Source organism: Mobula birostris, chromosome 2 (assembly GCF_030028105.1).
Source record: "Mobula birostris isolate sMobBir1 chromosome 2, sMobBir1.hap1, whole genome shotgun sequence".
Lineage (NCBI taxonomy): Eukaryota > Metazoa > Chordata > Chondrichthyes > Myliobatiformes > Myliobatidae > Mobula > Mobula birostris.
In genome coordinates this window covers 122749504-122763455 of record NC_092371.1, presented here as the reverse complement: position 1 = coordinate 122763455, position 13952 = coordinate 122749504, and the positions used below count along the sequence as shown (strand labels likewise).

At 39.1% G+C, this 13952-nt stretch overlaps 1 protein-coding gene across 3 annotated transcripts in view; it reads left to right on the top strand.

The window, feature by feature from the left end:
• slc4a1ap (solute carrier family 4 member 1 adaptor protein) overlaps positions 1-13952 on the top strand; it is a 189694-nt gene that overhangs the window by 103658 nt on the left and 72084 nt on the right. For all 3 annotated transcript variants that reach the window (XM_072247342.1, XM_072247349.1, XM_072247333.1), the window contains 3 exons: positions 502-571; positions 9063-9252; positions 11668-11779. In XM_072247342.1, the coding sequence (XP_072103443.1) occupies positions 502-571; positions 9063-9252; positions 11668-11779 (372 nt within the window). The remainder of the gene's footprint in view (positions 1-501; positions 572-9062; positions 9253-11667; positions 11780-13952) is intronic.

Here is a 13952-nt window from a genome sequence, read left to right as displayed (position 1 = left end):
CAGGTTCTACATTGGTCTCATCAGTCACTTCTTGAGATCCGCTCCCCCATGACTGAAGGCACCTCTCAGCACATGATAGTCCATGAGGGAAGGGAAGTGGTACTGTTGTTCTACAAACCTTTGCCAAAGAATAGGAATTGAATGTATTTTCTTGTGCCACCCCAAACCAGTCAGGGGCATTGCAACGGCATTGTTCTTCATTGTTGGACTTCTTTAAGTGTAAGAATCCCAAATAATGGCACTTGCTTAAAAACATGCCAGTGGTCTGAAGAAGAAGAACTGGCATTTCTTCACAAAACCTATCCCTGTGAATGTGAATTGTGGGGCAGCCTCATTGCTCCCATTTCCACCTTTACGTAAACATATTTGAAAGATCTACTTTATTGTTTGTACCATATATCTGTCTTTGATCAGTTTCTCTGATTTTTGTTTTGATCTATTTTTGCACTATGCGGCAAGCCAATATTTTGTATTAAAAGAATTGCCATTTTGCTTTTGAAGGTTGCCAAGTTAGCTGATGTGGAGAGAAAACTGTCTGATATTGAATCCAGTTTGAAGATATCTGGCAAAGGTAAGCATCTTCCCGCTAAATAGGACAATGAGCAGGAATGCACCAGGAATTACTTATCTAGGGTTGTCCTTGTGCTCAGCTCTTTATGTTTACTTCAGTAACATTGCTTAATAATCAATGGCAGATCTATTGTGCCCTGAATAAGAGCTTGGCTAGACTTCCCAGTCATCAACTTACAAGAATTTAAATTAACAATTTTATCATTGTTAATCCCTTCCTCTTTTTTTTGCAGAGATTAAGCAAGTTCACTGGTCTTTTTAAAAGCAAGGGGTTTGAATGTCCATAATCTCTGCTAACTTAATTTCTGATTTGAGCAGTTGCCTCAATTGCAACTAGGTAATGTCTGAGGTTCAGCAATGGCTCAGATCTGCTGAGTAATATAGACTTTAGATTTCTAGCTTCTGCAAGATTTTTTTTTGATTTTTCACACTAAAACTTACTTTTGTTAATTACAACATTGTTGTTTATGTGAACTTACTGTTTGCAAGCTGATTGTTAAATTTTCTACAGCATAATAGTAATCATGCCTCCTCACCTATACCTAATAGGTTTAAAGTGTTTTGAGAATGTGCTAAATCATGAACAGGAACATAGAAATAGCTGTCCTTATTTGTTAAGTTTAAAGGTACAGCACTGGAGGATTTCTTTGTTTTTAGTCTCTCTAATCTGGAATTGATTCAGAAGTCTTGCAATAGATACTTCCAGCCTAATTATGCTTTAAGGCTGTCCATCATGTCAATTTAATTTAGTGTTGCTTACATTCTATTCTATACTAATTCCGAAGTAGTGACTTGTTTGAATACTGTTTTTATGAATACTACAGCATTGCAAAGCTCCTGAGCCACTGGCACTGCATTCAGAGGTTATCCAGCAATTCTAGTGCTGATATATTCCCAATACCAAATTGGATGTTCATTCCTTCACCAGTGAGCAAGAGGACTAAATCTTGGTTTCAATCCACTGGTTACAGAGATGGTATATGTCTTCATTGGTGAGGGATAGGTAATCTAACCATTAATTTGAAGAAGAAATATCCTGAATTGACTGGAGAGAAATCAGCAAACGTTTGTCCAAATATAAGATGTTGAGGGATGGTGCAACTAGGCTTACCTGTGGAGGTTCCATAACGCACGCCTTTCCCCTAAGCACTACACCACACCCTACCTGACCCTACTCTTGGGGCATTGATAGTTGAGATTCTTATAGAAACAATGATTAACATTATTGCTTACCAAAGCAACACTTAACATCCATGAAACTATACTTCAGTAAAAAGCAATTTCCTGGAAAGAAAAAAAATCATAAACCATTAGAGAGGGTTTATGTATTGCACTATAGATTTTGTTCTGCTCAGTTAACTTGCTGATGATTTTCTCCAGGGATAATAAAGAATCATTCTATTTTGGTATCAGGTCCTACAAATGTCTCCAAATTGTTTGCATTGATAGAATTACATTTTAGGTAAAAGCTACAACCATTTTGTGCACAGCCAGGGCCCCAAATACCATAAGAAGATGAATAATGAGTTAATCAATTTTTGATAGTATGTGGTTAAAAAGGAAATATTGTACTGACACTGAGATGGAGCTGCATAAACAGCTGGTGCTGAATAATTCCTAACATTATTGCTGTCTCTGCACTAATGATGATCCAGCTCTCACAGTGAGCCTCAGTAACTACTTACATATTGAATAAGAACATGCCCTAGTTCCCAGAGTGCAGTTCAAACATCCCTCTTACAAGCTAATTGTATGACTGTTTTGGGTTTGCTAAATAGAAGACTGGGTTGTGGTTTTTTAACCAGGTTTCTATTGATTAGAATGCTGTACCAGGCAAATAATCTCTTCCTTAACGTCAACGAGACAAAGGAGATGGTTATCGACTTCAAGAGAACTCACACCACTCACACTCCGTTTACATCAGTGGCACAGCAGTGGAAACTGCGAGCAGTTTCAGACTCCTGAGAGTGCACATCATACGCAACCTCTCATCGTCCCAGAACATATCTACACAATAAAGAAAGCTCACCTGTGCCTCTACTTCCTGAGGAGGCTGAAGAGAGCTGGACGTTGAATATCCATGCTCACATCAATCTCCAGATTCACAGCAGAGGGCATCCTAATAAGCTGCATCACTGCTTGGTACGGAAACTGCACTGCAGCAGACTGGGAGGCTCTACTGCCTTTGGTTGTCAAATCTGCCCAACTCATCACTGGCACCAACCTACCCTCCATCAAGAGCATATATACAGAAAGGTGCCGGAAAAGGGCCAGTAATGTCTTAAAAGATCGCATGCACCCTGCTCGTGGGCTTTTTGTCCCCTCCAATCAGGGAGGAGGCTACGAAGCATCCACGCCAGGCTCTCTAGTTTCAAAAACAGTTATTTCCCCTAAGCAGTAAGACTGATCGATATCTTCACCCGTTAACTCCAGCATTTCTTTGTTATTTCCCCATTAGTCACTGTAAGTACAGCCTCTAATCACTTTATGCACGTACAATTAATCTATCTGTACAGGAAAATTCTTACCGGACCTAAGGAAGTATTTGCAGTGCCACCGGTTGGATGTTTCCATTAATGGGAGCATGCTATGTGCAATTTGACCATTACTTTCGCCTGAGCAGGAAGTGACTATATTTCAAATCTGGATACTCAACGCTAAAATGTTTCAAGAGATCCTGATGAGATGAAAAGGCATTTTATAAATTCAAACCTTTTTAAACGGTTTCAGCAATGAAAGCAGCAAGGTCAGAATTTGATGGAAACTCTCCAGAAGGTTAGGCTTCCTCGTGTAATCCAACGCCACCTGCTTTTATTTCAGATTTCCACCATCCAGAGTGTGTCACTTTATAAATAAAAAAAATTAAATGGCACCCGTCATGCCCATGGAGCTTTCCAAAGCTGTTCACAATGCTCCTCAGATATAGTTAAATTTGCAATTTGGAGAAGGCAGTTTACAAGCAGAATGTTCCAACAAATAGCACTGACAAAGTGAGCAAAAGACACCAATCAGTGCTACTTAGAAAAATTAAATTTGTGAGATTCACTTTGTAAACTGTACTTTGCAAAATTTTTTTTGCTGTCATAATGTGGAGAGTAAAGGTGGAAAAATATGTTAGTTTTAAGAAGAATCTATATTAATACGGGAACCAGAAAAGCTTAAAGGGTCCTTTCCAAAATCTAGTAGACAAAGATGACCAAATATCTAGAACATAGAACAGTTCAGCACAAAAACAGGCCCTATTATCCATGTTACTTGTGCCATCCATGATGTCAATTCAAACTAATTCTATCTGCCTGTACAAAGTCTGTATCCATCCATTCCCTCCACGTAAATGTGCATAAATGCCTGTTAAATCTCACTATTATATCTGCTTCCACTACCCCTCCTAAAGCACATTCCAGGCAGCTATCACTATATGGAAAAAAAAAATCACTTGCCTCCTGAGCCATAGAACGTAGAAACAGGCCCTTTATCACAACTGGATCCAAGCTAATCCTGTTTTCCTGAATTTGGCCTATATCCTTCTAAACCTTACCTAAATGTGCATCTGTCCAGTCGTCTTTTGTCCTTGCCTCAACTATTTCTTCTGGCAACTCATTTCACAAATGTACTACACTCTGTACAAAGCAAAAGGAAAAATAACGTTCTCCATCAAGTTCCTACTTAATCTTTCCTCTCTCACGTTAAACTATGCCTATTAGTTCTTGATTCCCCAGCCCTGGGAAAAAGGCTGCATTCACCCTACCTATGCCCCTCATGATTTTAAGATAACATCTCAACCTCCTGTGCTCCAAGGAAGAGTCCTAGCCTATCTAACCTTTCCCTATAACTCATTTCCTCAAGTTCTAGCAACATCCTTTCTGCACTCTTTTCAGTTTAATATAGCACAGTACCCCACATGCGACCCTACTAGAGTTGTGTGCAGCTGCAGCAAAACCCATGAAATATGAAGGCCAGTGTGCCAAATGTCTTCTTCACTGCCCTGCCTGCCTGTGACTCCACTTTCAGAGATCCATGCATCTGAACTCCAAGGTATTCTACAACACTCCCCAGGATCCTACCCTTTACTGTGGAAGTCCTATATAGATTTGCCTTTTCTCAGCCCATTGTCCCAGCTAATCAAAATTCCCCCTCTCCATCACATCTGAAACATCTGAATCCTGGAATGCTGAACTGCCAGTCCTGTCCCCACTCAACCAAGTCTCTGTAACTGTTTACAACTCTGTAGTTCTGCTTATTAATCCAAGCCTTATGTTCATCTGTCTAACCACAATACTCTGCATTGAAATAAATACATGTCAGTAGTCACCTCCAATGTGTTCATTAACCTAGTTCTTCGTGTCTTTCCTTACAGCCTTACTTCACCTAATCTCTACCTTCTCATTTCTTCCACTTGCTGACTTACTGCTTTGATTCTCATCACACTATTACACTAGCTTAAACTTCGTGAGTAGCATTAACAAACCTCCCAACGAGAATACTTGTACTACTTTCAGTTTAGTTTTACCCACCTTTCTTGTACAGATCACTTGCGCCCTGCAAGAGAACCCAGTGATTTATCTTTCCGAACCCTCCCTGCTGCTTCAGCTCCTCAGTCCTTTGTTTGCAGGACCTCATCTATTTACCTGCCTACATTGTCTAATACCAATAATGAACACAACCTCTTGCTACCCACCTTCTCCGTTTGAATGTAATGTGCTCACTCAGCAATATTCTTGATCCTGACACCAAGGGAACACAACATCCTAGAGTTTTGCTGGAAGATACGGAGACACTTATCTGTGTCCCTGACTAAAGAGTCCCCTGTCACTGTTGCCTAGACCTTGTCCAGCAGGGCCAGTCATAGTGCCACTGATCTGGCTGCTGATCGCCCATCTATCTAACTGAATGTTTGGTGTGACCAATTCACTGAAACTGAACTATGACACTCTCTGCCTCCTGCATGCTCTTTAGGAAGTCCAATGTAATTGATAATTCAAGGACAAACTAAGAACTAAAGAAAAGGAAAGACAGATTAAATACAGTCAATAAGTAAACAAGGAAATTGATTGGCAGACTCCATAATAATGAATTGAAGGTCTGTAAGCATAGCTACCAAAGTGGAATTCTGTAATAGATGCAAACCCATGGCAAAGGTACCCATCAGATTCAATAAGAGGCTCGAAATCTCCAGAAGAAAGGCAACATCCTCGCTGATTCCTGAGAATCTCTGGCCCATGACTTCTTGAAGTGGAGAAGAACATTCAAGATAGCCATGCATTGGGAGCATGGAGAAGTCCACCAAAGTTAACAGAAGGAGCCGATCATCTCATAAACTATTCACCCCATCAGCCATCATTATCTTGTGAGTCGCCATTTCTCTTATTGGCATCAACCACCACAGAATCGATATAACTGGAGATAAAGGCTGATCCCAAGGCCTCAATCCTTACAGGAGTAACAAAGGGAAAGTCCTGTGCTGAGATAACTGGTGTCTGTCATTATATGACTGGTTCTGCAAATCAGCTGGCTTTTGTTTCTTAGTAATATGAAGTTCCTATGATTTGCTGACACGTATTGTCGAAGTTTACCCTTGAAAGCTGGGTACTTTCACTCATGAATACTAATTAGTGGAAGTAATGGGGATCAGGGTAGGTAATTAATAACAGATAATACACATTCAATGTGTATTATCTATTATTAATTATCTACCACATTATATTCAAATAATAATGCTATTAGAGCTGAACTGTATTCCTTCATAGTTTTCAGTTCAACACTTCACTACATTGGTCCCAATACTGGCAGCTATATAATTGTAAGGAAACAATTGATTTCTTTTATTATTGTAATGAAGGAGCATGCCCTGTTTAAGAGGCACATAAAAAGACATTTTAACAGATGAGAAAAGATTTCCAGTTTGTATGTAGGAGACTTTAATTATTTGAATTTTTACATGACTTGATTAAGGTTCTGAAGAGCCACAAAACTCATTCTGACAAACTGCCTCTAGTATAAAATTCTACATTGTGCATCTCAATGAAATGCAGATTAGGTTTCTGCTCTGAAGTTCTGAATGTATTTTCCCTTGGAGCAAAGAACTCCAAAATTTAAGTTTGCCCTTGGTTGTACTCTCTGGGGTTTGCCATAGATTTTCTTTTTGATGAAGTCGCTGGGTGATTTGTTATATAAGCTCTCTTTTTAGCTAGTAACTGCACAACTGCAATGTGATAAATCTCAATACCATTTTTTCTTTCTCTCACTCTCTCTTTATTTCTCTTCCACTTTTTCTCTCCCCCTTCCTATCTCTCTCCCTCCAACTCTTCTCTTTTACTCATTAACCTCATCTCCACCATTGTGCTCCCCATCACCACCTTCACTAAATCTCTTTGTGAGTGGACGAATGGTATGATAGACAGTGTCTCCTTATAGAGAAATGTGAAATATCATTTTCCACTTTGGCACAATTATTATTTATCACATGGAAAGTAACTTCTTGGAGATTTGCTGAGTTGTATTTTTCTCAGATCTATGAGAGATTACTTTCATACTTGTAATTGGCTTTGTATCATGGTGGAGCCCATTGATGAGATTACTTGAATTCCCCTCCTGCAATGATCAGGGAAAATTGGCTGTTGTGAAGAAAGGCTCAAATACAAATTTAAAGGTAAGGAAGTTAAACAGAGAAGAGCTGTTTGTCCTCAGAATAATTTTTACAAGAATTTTAAAGGAAAATAATTGAACCAGGCAGATCAGGAAAGATTTGAGGTGGAAATTGAAACACTGAATAACTTAATGCCTGCCTAGAAGGGAAAAAAAAGTGTTAGTCAAAAATTTAGATGTTATTCAATTGGGTCAAATATCCTTTGCAGTCTCAAATTATGACTTTCTTTTCTTGATGAATTTCTCAGCAAGGATCTTCCAGTTTGAAGTATGTTGGTTTTCCTGTGTTTTCCCAATTAGATGTTGGATAAAAAATCAGCATGGGGAAAGTTAAATGGGTTCACAGCCAGGTGCAGAAATAAAACAGTGAATTATGTCTAAAAAGGGTTGATATTCATTGATCTTTATAAAGGGGATGAGTTGATGAAGTAGCCTGCAATCAGCATGTTGTTAAAAGTTAACGCAGTACTAAGCCTTTACAGAATATTGTGCATGTTACAGTCAGACTATCAAGAAAAGGGAATTTACCCCAGCAAAAGGACATTATGTTTGATTGACGAAAACACCGTATGTTTTAAATGAACAACTTTAAGAAAAGAAAGCACATATCAAAGAGTCCTTGTAATGAAAACAAAGACAAGTAATGAGAAAATGATGTCAGAATCAGAATCAAGTTTACTATCACCGGCATGTAATATGAAAGTTTTTAACTTAGCAGCAGCAGTTCAATGCAATACATTATCTAACAGAGAGAGAAAAAAAAAGCAGAACATAATAAATAAACAAGTAAATCAATTACCTATGTTGAATAGATTATTTAAAAATGTGCAAAAACAGAAATACTGCATATTTTAAAAAAAAAGTTAAAAAAAGGCTTCAAAGTCCATTCAGGAATCAGATGGCAGAGGGGAAGAAGCTGTTCCTGAATCGCTGAGTGTGTGTCTTCAGGCTTCTGTATCTCCTACCTAATGGTAACAGTGAGAAAAGGGCATGTCCTAGGTGCTGGAGGTCTTTAATAATGGATGCTGCCTTTCTGAGACACTGCTCCCTAAAGATGTCCTGGGTACTTTGTAGGCTAATGTCCAAGATGGAGCTGACTGGATTTGCAACCTTCTGCAGCTTCTTTCGGTCCTGTGCAGTAGCCCCTCCATATCAGACAGTGATGCAGCCTGTCAGAATGCTCTCCATGGTACAACTATAGAAGTTTTTGAGTGTATTTGTTGACATGCCAAATCTCTTCACACTGTTAATAAAGTATAGCCGCTGTCTTGCCTTCTTTATGACTACATCGATATGTTGGGACCAGGTTAGAAGCTCAGAGATCTGGACACCCAGGAACTTGAAGCTGCTCACTCTCTCCACTTCTAATCCCTCTATGAGGATTGGTATGTGTTCCTTTGTCTTACCCTTCCTGAAGTCCACAATCAGCTCTTTCATCTTACTGATGTTGAGTGCCAGGTTGTTGCTGCAGCACCATTCCACTAGTTCGCATATCTCTCTCCTGTGTGCCCTCTCATCATCACCTGAGATTCTACCAACAATGGTTGTATCGTCAGCAAATTTATAGATGGTATTTGAGCTATGCCTATACACACAGTCATGTGTATACAGAGAGTAGAGCAGTGGGTTAAGCACACACCCCTGAGGTGCGTCAGTGTTGATAGTCAGCAAAGAGGATATGTTATCACCAATCCGCATAGACTGTGGTCTTCCGGTTAGGAAGTTAAGGATTCGACTACGGAGGAAAGTACAGAGGCCCAGGTTCTGCAACTTCTCAATCAGGATGTAAAACAGGAATAAAAGAAATTGAGTGTTTTTGTTCATATATTTTTGCACTTCCATCACAGATTGTTCACAGCCTTCAGGGGAAGATTCACTGGATGCCTTCATGACAGACATTAAAATGGGTTCTGCCATGGATAGTGTCACTCGTAAAAAACTACACATACAGTCTTTTGAGCTGAAAAAGGAGCAGCAAAGATTATGGAAACTAATAAAGATTGTGACGCCAGTTGGTCTACCAGAGCTAAAAACAGAGTAAGTGGGTGCCTTTGAGCTAATTGACATAGTGGCATCATTAATCCTGTACATGGTTAAAGTGAAAACAAGATGATTCATTCCTCTTGGCCTCACTTCAGGCTGAGATATCTTGATGAAGGGTCTCGGCCTGAAACATTGACTGTTTATTTCCCTTTATAGATGCTGCTTGACCTATTGTGTTCCACCAGCACGCTTTGTGTGTTGCTCTGCTAAAGTATACTGTGCAGTTCAGAACTCATTAATATCAAGCAATTTTGCATAAGAGGCTTAGGCTTATTTTTAATAATTCGAGGAATTTTTGCAGCCCCTTGGTTCTAACTAGGCTTTCAAGCACCAGAACCAGAAAAATTTTGGTATACTGCTTGAATTTTCATACATTGAACAGAATTAGTTTTTTAATAACCCCATCAAAAATATCTGTTCTGTCAGGGCTGGGGGACTTGACAACAGTACCTACATTCCAACAACAAGAGTCTTGGTAAGACTCTTGGCAGTGTGGAGGATCAGAGGGATCTTGGTCTGTGTCCATAGGACACTCAAAGCTGCTGCACAGGTTGACTGTGTGGTTAAGAAGGTATACGGTGCATTGGCCTTCATCAACCAAGGGATTGAGTTCAAAAGCCAAGAGATAATGTTACAGCTATATAGGACCCTGGTCAGACCTCCCTTGGAGTACTGTGCTCAATTCTAGTCACCTCACTACAGGAAGGATCTGCAAACTATAAAAAGGGTGCAGAGAAGATTTACAAGGATGTTGCCTGGATTGGGGAGCATGCCTTACGAGAATAGGTGAGTGAACTTAGCCTTTTCTCCTTGGAGTGATGGAGGATGAGGGGTGACCTGATAGAGGTGTATAAGATGATGAGAGGCATTGATGGTGTGGATAGTCAGAGGCTTTTTCCCAGGGCTGAAATGGCTAACACGAAAGGGCACAGTTTCAAGGTGCTTGGAAGTAGGTACAGAGGGGATATCCAAGGTAAGCTTTTTACGCAGAGTGGTGAGTGCGTGGAATGGGCTGCCGGTGGCAGTGGTGGAGGCAGATACAATAGGGTCTTCTAAGAGGCTCCTGGATAGCTACATGGAGCTTAGAAAAATAGAGGGCTATGGGTAACCCTAGGTGATTTCTAAAGTAAGTACATGTTCAGCACAGCATTGTGGGCCGAAGGGCTGTATTGTGCTCTAGGTTTTCTATGTTTCCAACACTCAACAAAATAAGATCTGTGATTAGTGTATCACTTGTACAGTTTTCTCTAACTATACGATTTTAATGTGAATAGATTTTCTCCTCAAGTCTGTAGAGTTGGACGAACATATGAACTCTTGATTCAGACAGTAAGGCAACCAACTGATTCCAGCCGATGCTGCATGACTCAGTTACTCACTTATATGTGCTCTCAGGTCCAGGGAAAACCTGAAAAGCATGTGTTTATTTCCCATTCCTGCTTATCCTGAAATTAGGGATGACAGTGGCAGATATAGTTCCATTGGTAAAGAAGCTTCCTTATTATGTTGCCCAAAAGACCTATTGACAGACTGTTTCATTAACATCACACTTAATCCCATCTTCTTACTGACTCAGCAGAGTCTAGTTAATTGTTGAGAGTAGGTCTCAGCAATAGTTCCTTGTAATTCAAGGAGTTCAATCTAAATGTGATTTTCAACGATAGTAACAAAACTCCAAAGACATTCCTAGTCTTGTCTTCAGCATCTTACTATGTATAATTTGAAAACCTGACAAATGCTTGTGCTGTTTTTGAAAAAAAATTGCAAAAGCCAGGTTTTTGATATGTCATTTTGTTTTACTTTATTTAAAATGCTGACCTGAATTTGCAGTTATTGTGCATTAAATAAAAAATTTGAGAGCTTTACCTGAGCTGGAGCTTCTAGTGAAACCTTTCCAGTGAAGAGTATACTTTATCAGAGGTGTTTTATAGGAAGGACATGGAGTGTAGTAGGAGTTCACCACAATGCTGTCTGGATTAGAGGGCATGAACCATGCAGAGGTTGGACAAACTTGGGGTTGTTTTCTGTGGAGTGTCAGAGAATGTGGGGGTGGAGGGGTCAGAAAAAAAGTTCGTAAAATTACAAGACCTAGATAAAATCTTTTTCCTGAGGTTGAAATGTTAAGTGCTAAAGGATGTGTACTTAAGGTGAAAGGAGAAATGCTTAAAGGAAATGAGCAAGGCAAGTTTTTTTTTACACATGGTGCTGAGTTTCTGGAATGGGCTTACAGGAGTAGTGGTAGAAATTGCCACTATAGATAGATATACAATATGAATAGCAGAGATATGTATCGTCTACAGACAGAAGGAGCTTAGTTTAATTTGACATCATGTTCAGAACAGACATTGTGGGCTAAAAGTCCTGTTCTATGTTGTGGATATCTGATGTTCATAACATTTCATTTCAAAGGATTGCTGGACAAACTGGAGACACAGAGACCAAAGCTAAGAAAATTGCTGTTCCTATGTTTGGGGCAATGAAGGGAGGGAAAAAGTTCAAACTGAAGACAGGCACCATTGGGGTAAGTGAACTGCAATGTGAACATTTTTTTTAGAACAAGATAGGCCTGCACCACTGTGCAATTGGAAAACTCTGTCACTGCTGCTACCTAAACAGCTCCTTTAATGACCAGGCTATCAAAGCAATGCCATGGAATGTCCACTAGTTAATCCATTCCATTTGTCTCTATCCGTTTTCGTTCAAATTTGGTTGAGATGGTGAATGCTGATGACTTTGCCAATTTAAAAGAATTACTGAGTCTGACTGCATGAAAGAATTTAATGAGCATCAGTAGCAATTCATACCTTAACCCAATAATGCTTCAGTGCAGCCTGTCTTTGTCAATTCATCTCTGTTACCCTGCTGGGCTTAGCATCTCTTTTAAAGCGAATGTGTGTTTCGGCAGAAATAGACCATTTCTGTCCTACAGATCTACACTGCTATTTGTGCTCCACACAAGACATCACACTTCTCAACTGAATTGGATGAAGCAAGAATGCTCTATTCGACTCAGCCTGTTCTGCCATACAGTGTCATCATGACTGATTAATACCACAATCCCATGTACCTGTACTTAACTCCCTAACCAGTACCATTGCCAAACAAAAATAAAGTCTTGCTCAACAAAAAATTGTAAATTATGTTTTGGTTATAAGAGCAAACAGATTTATTTTTGCTTTTTATTTTAACACCAAACAGGCATTCTTGCTCTCAAATTATGGTTCCTTCAGCAAACCTTCTTAGATTGTCTTCTCCACTAGCTTACTTTCAACGGGTTTATTTTTCTTCCCCTCCATCCACTCTCCATAACCCTAGTGGTTTAAAAACGAGTATCTTGCAAAAATAAATTGGATTGCTATATGTTTTAAGAATTTAAAAATCCCCATGGGCTATTCTGGTTGTAAAATGAGATATTTATGCAGTATGACAAGAGGTTTGATTATTTAACACAAAAATCTATCATCTGACTTATTTATGGATAAAAGAGGTAGTAAACCTTAGGTGCAATAATGATTTTTTTATCTGCAGAGCTTTGAATTACTTATGAGACTAAAGAAAGCACAAAACCACAGGCTAAGATATGTTGTGGTCGCTGTGTGCCTGATAGACGCTATTGGGATCTCACTATTGCTATTAATTAGTCTCTCTTTTGCCGTAGATGAATGAGTAGCTAGATGGCCCCAACAAGACTAAAGGATTTAAGATGTTTGATCTTAGATGGGTGAATCAAAGCTTTGAACATACTTCAATTTATATATTTTGTTTTTAAAACATTGTTTTCTTTCCTTCTTCACAACCTTCTGCCTTGAGGGACTTATGCTAATGCAGAGGTTTTTCGCTATAAATGGCCACAGAAGTGGGTGTTTGTGTGGGCTGCTTACTTGTGAGATTGTGTCTGTGTGTTTTAAAATGTCCATCATAGCAGTGCCAAATCTTAATTGGAGACCTCTTAAAATACCACATTGGAATCAAGCACAGAACATTTGCACTCCATTCACTCTGACTACAGTGAATAAAACTATTTTCTAGTTTTGATATGTAAAAATAATGTGAAGGTTAGCTGGGTCATATCACTTTATGTTTAAGGACCTTGCCCAGATTTCATGCCATTACAAACCTGTTTCTTCAAAAGCCTTTAATACTGAAAATCTGAACAAAAAAATTGGAAATGCTGGAAATACTCAAAATATTAGGCAGCTCATGAGGAAGGAGAAACTGAAAAATTACTTTTCATTAGAAGTCTTCTTGATTGATATCTCTGCTTCAAAATCAGGGCTGGGAGTTAGCAGCAAGGAGGAAAGAAATTGGAGTTTTATAGTTCTGAAGGCCAAGCAGTCATAAGGGGAGGTGGCGGGGAATAGAGGTAACCTTATAACTTGGCCCTAGTGGTTTCTCCCAATATTGATGATTATTTATAGTGAACCATTGTATGCACTTAAGATAACAAATTGAGATTACTCTCATTTGTGCATTTTAATTTAGAATTTGATATTACTTATCTGTAGGTTGTCCCATTTAACAATGACTATTTTGAAAACACTTTGCAAAAGATAATCTCTTGCAGAGCCCCTGCTCTTGGTACAATTTCTTAATTTCCCTACTTTTTTCGGATGGAGGGCTACCCATTTTTTGAGGAACTATTATGATATAGAAGCTAGAAAGGAGCATGCTGTATCTGTGAATGACACTGTAAG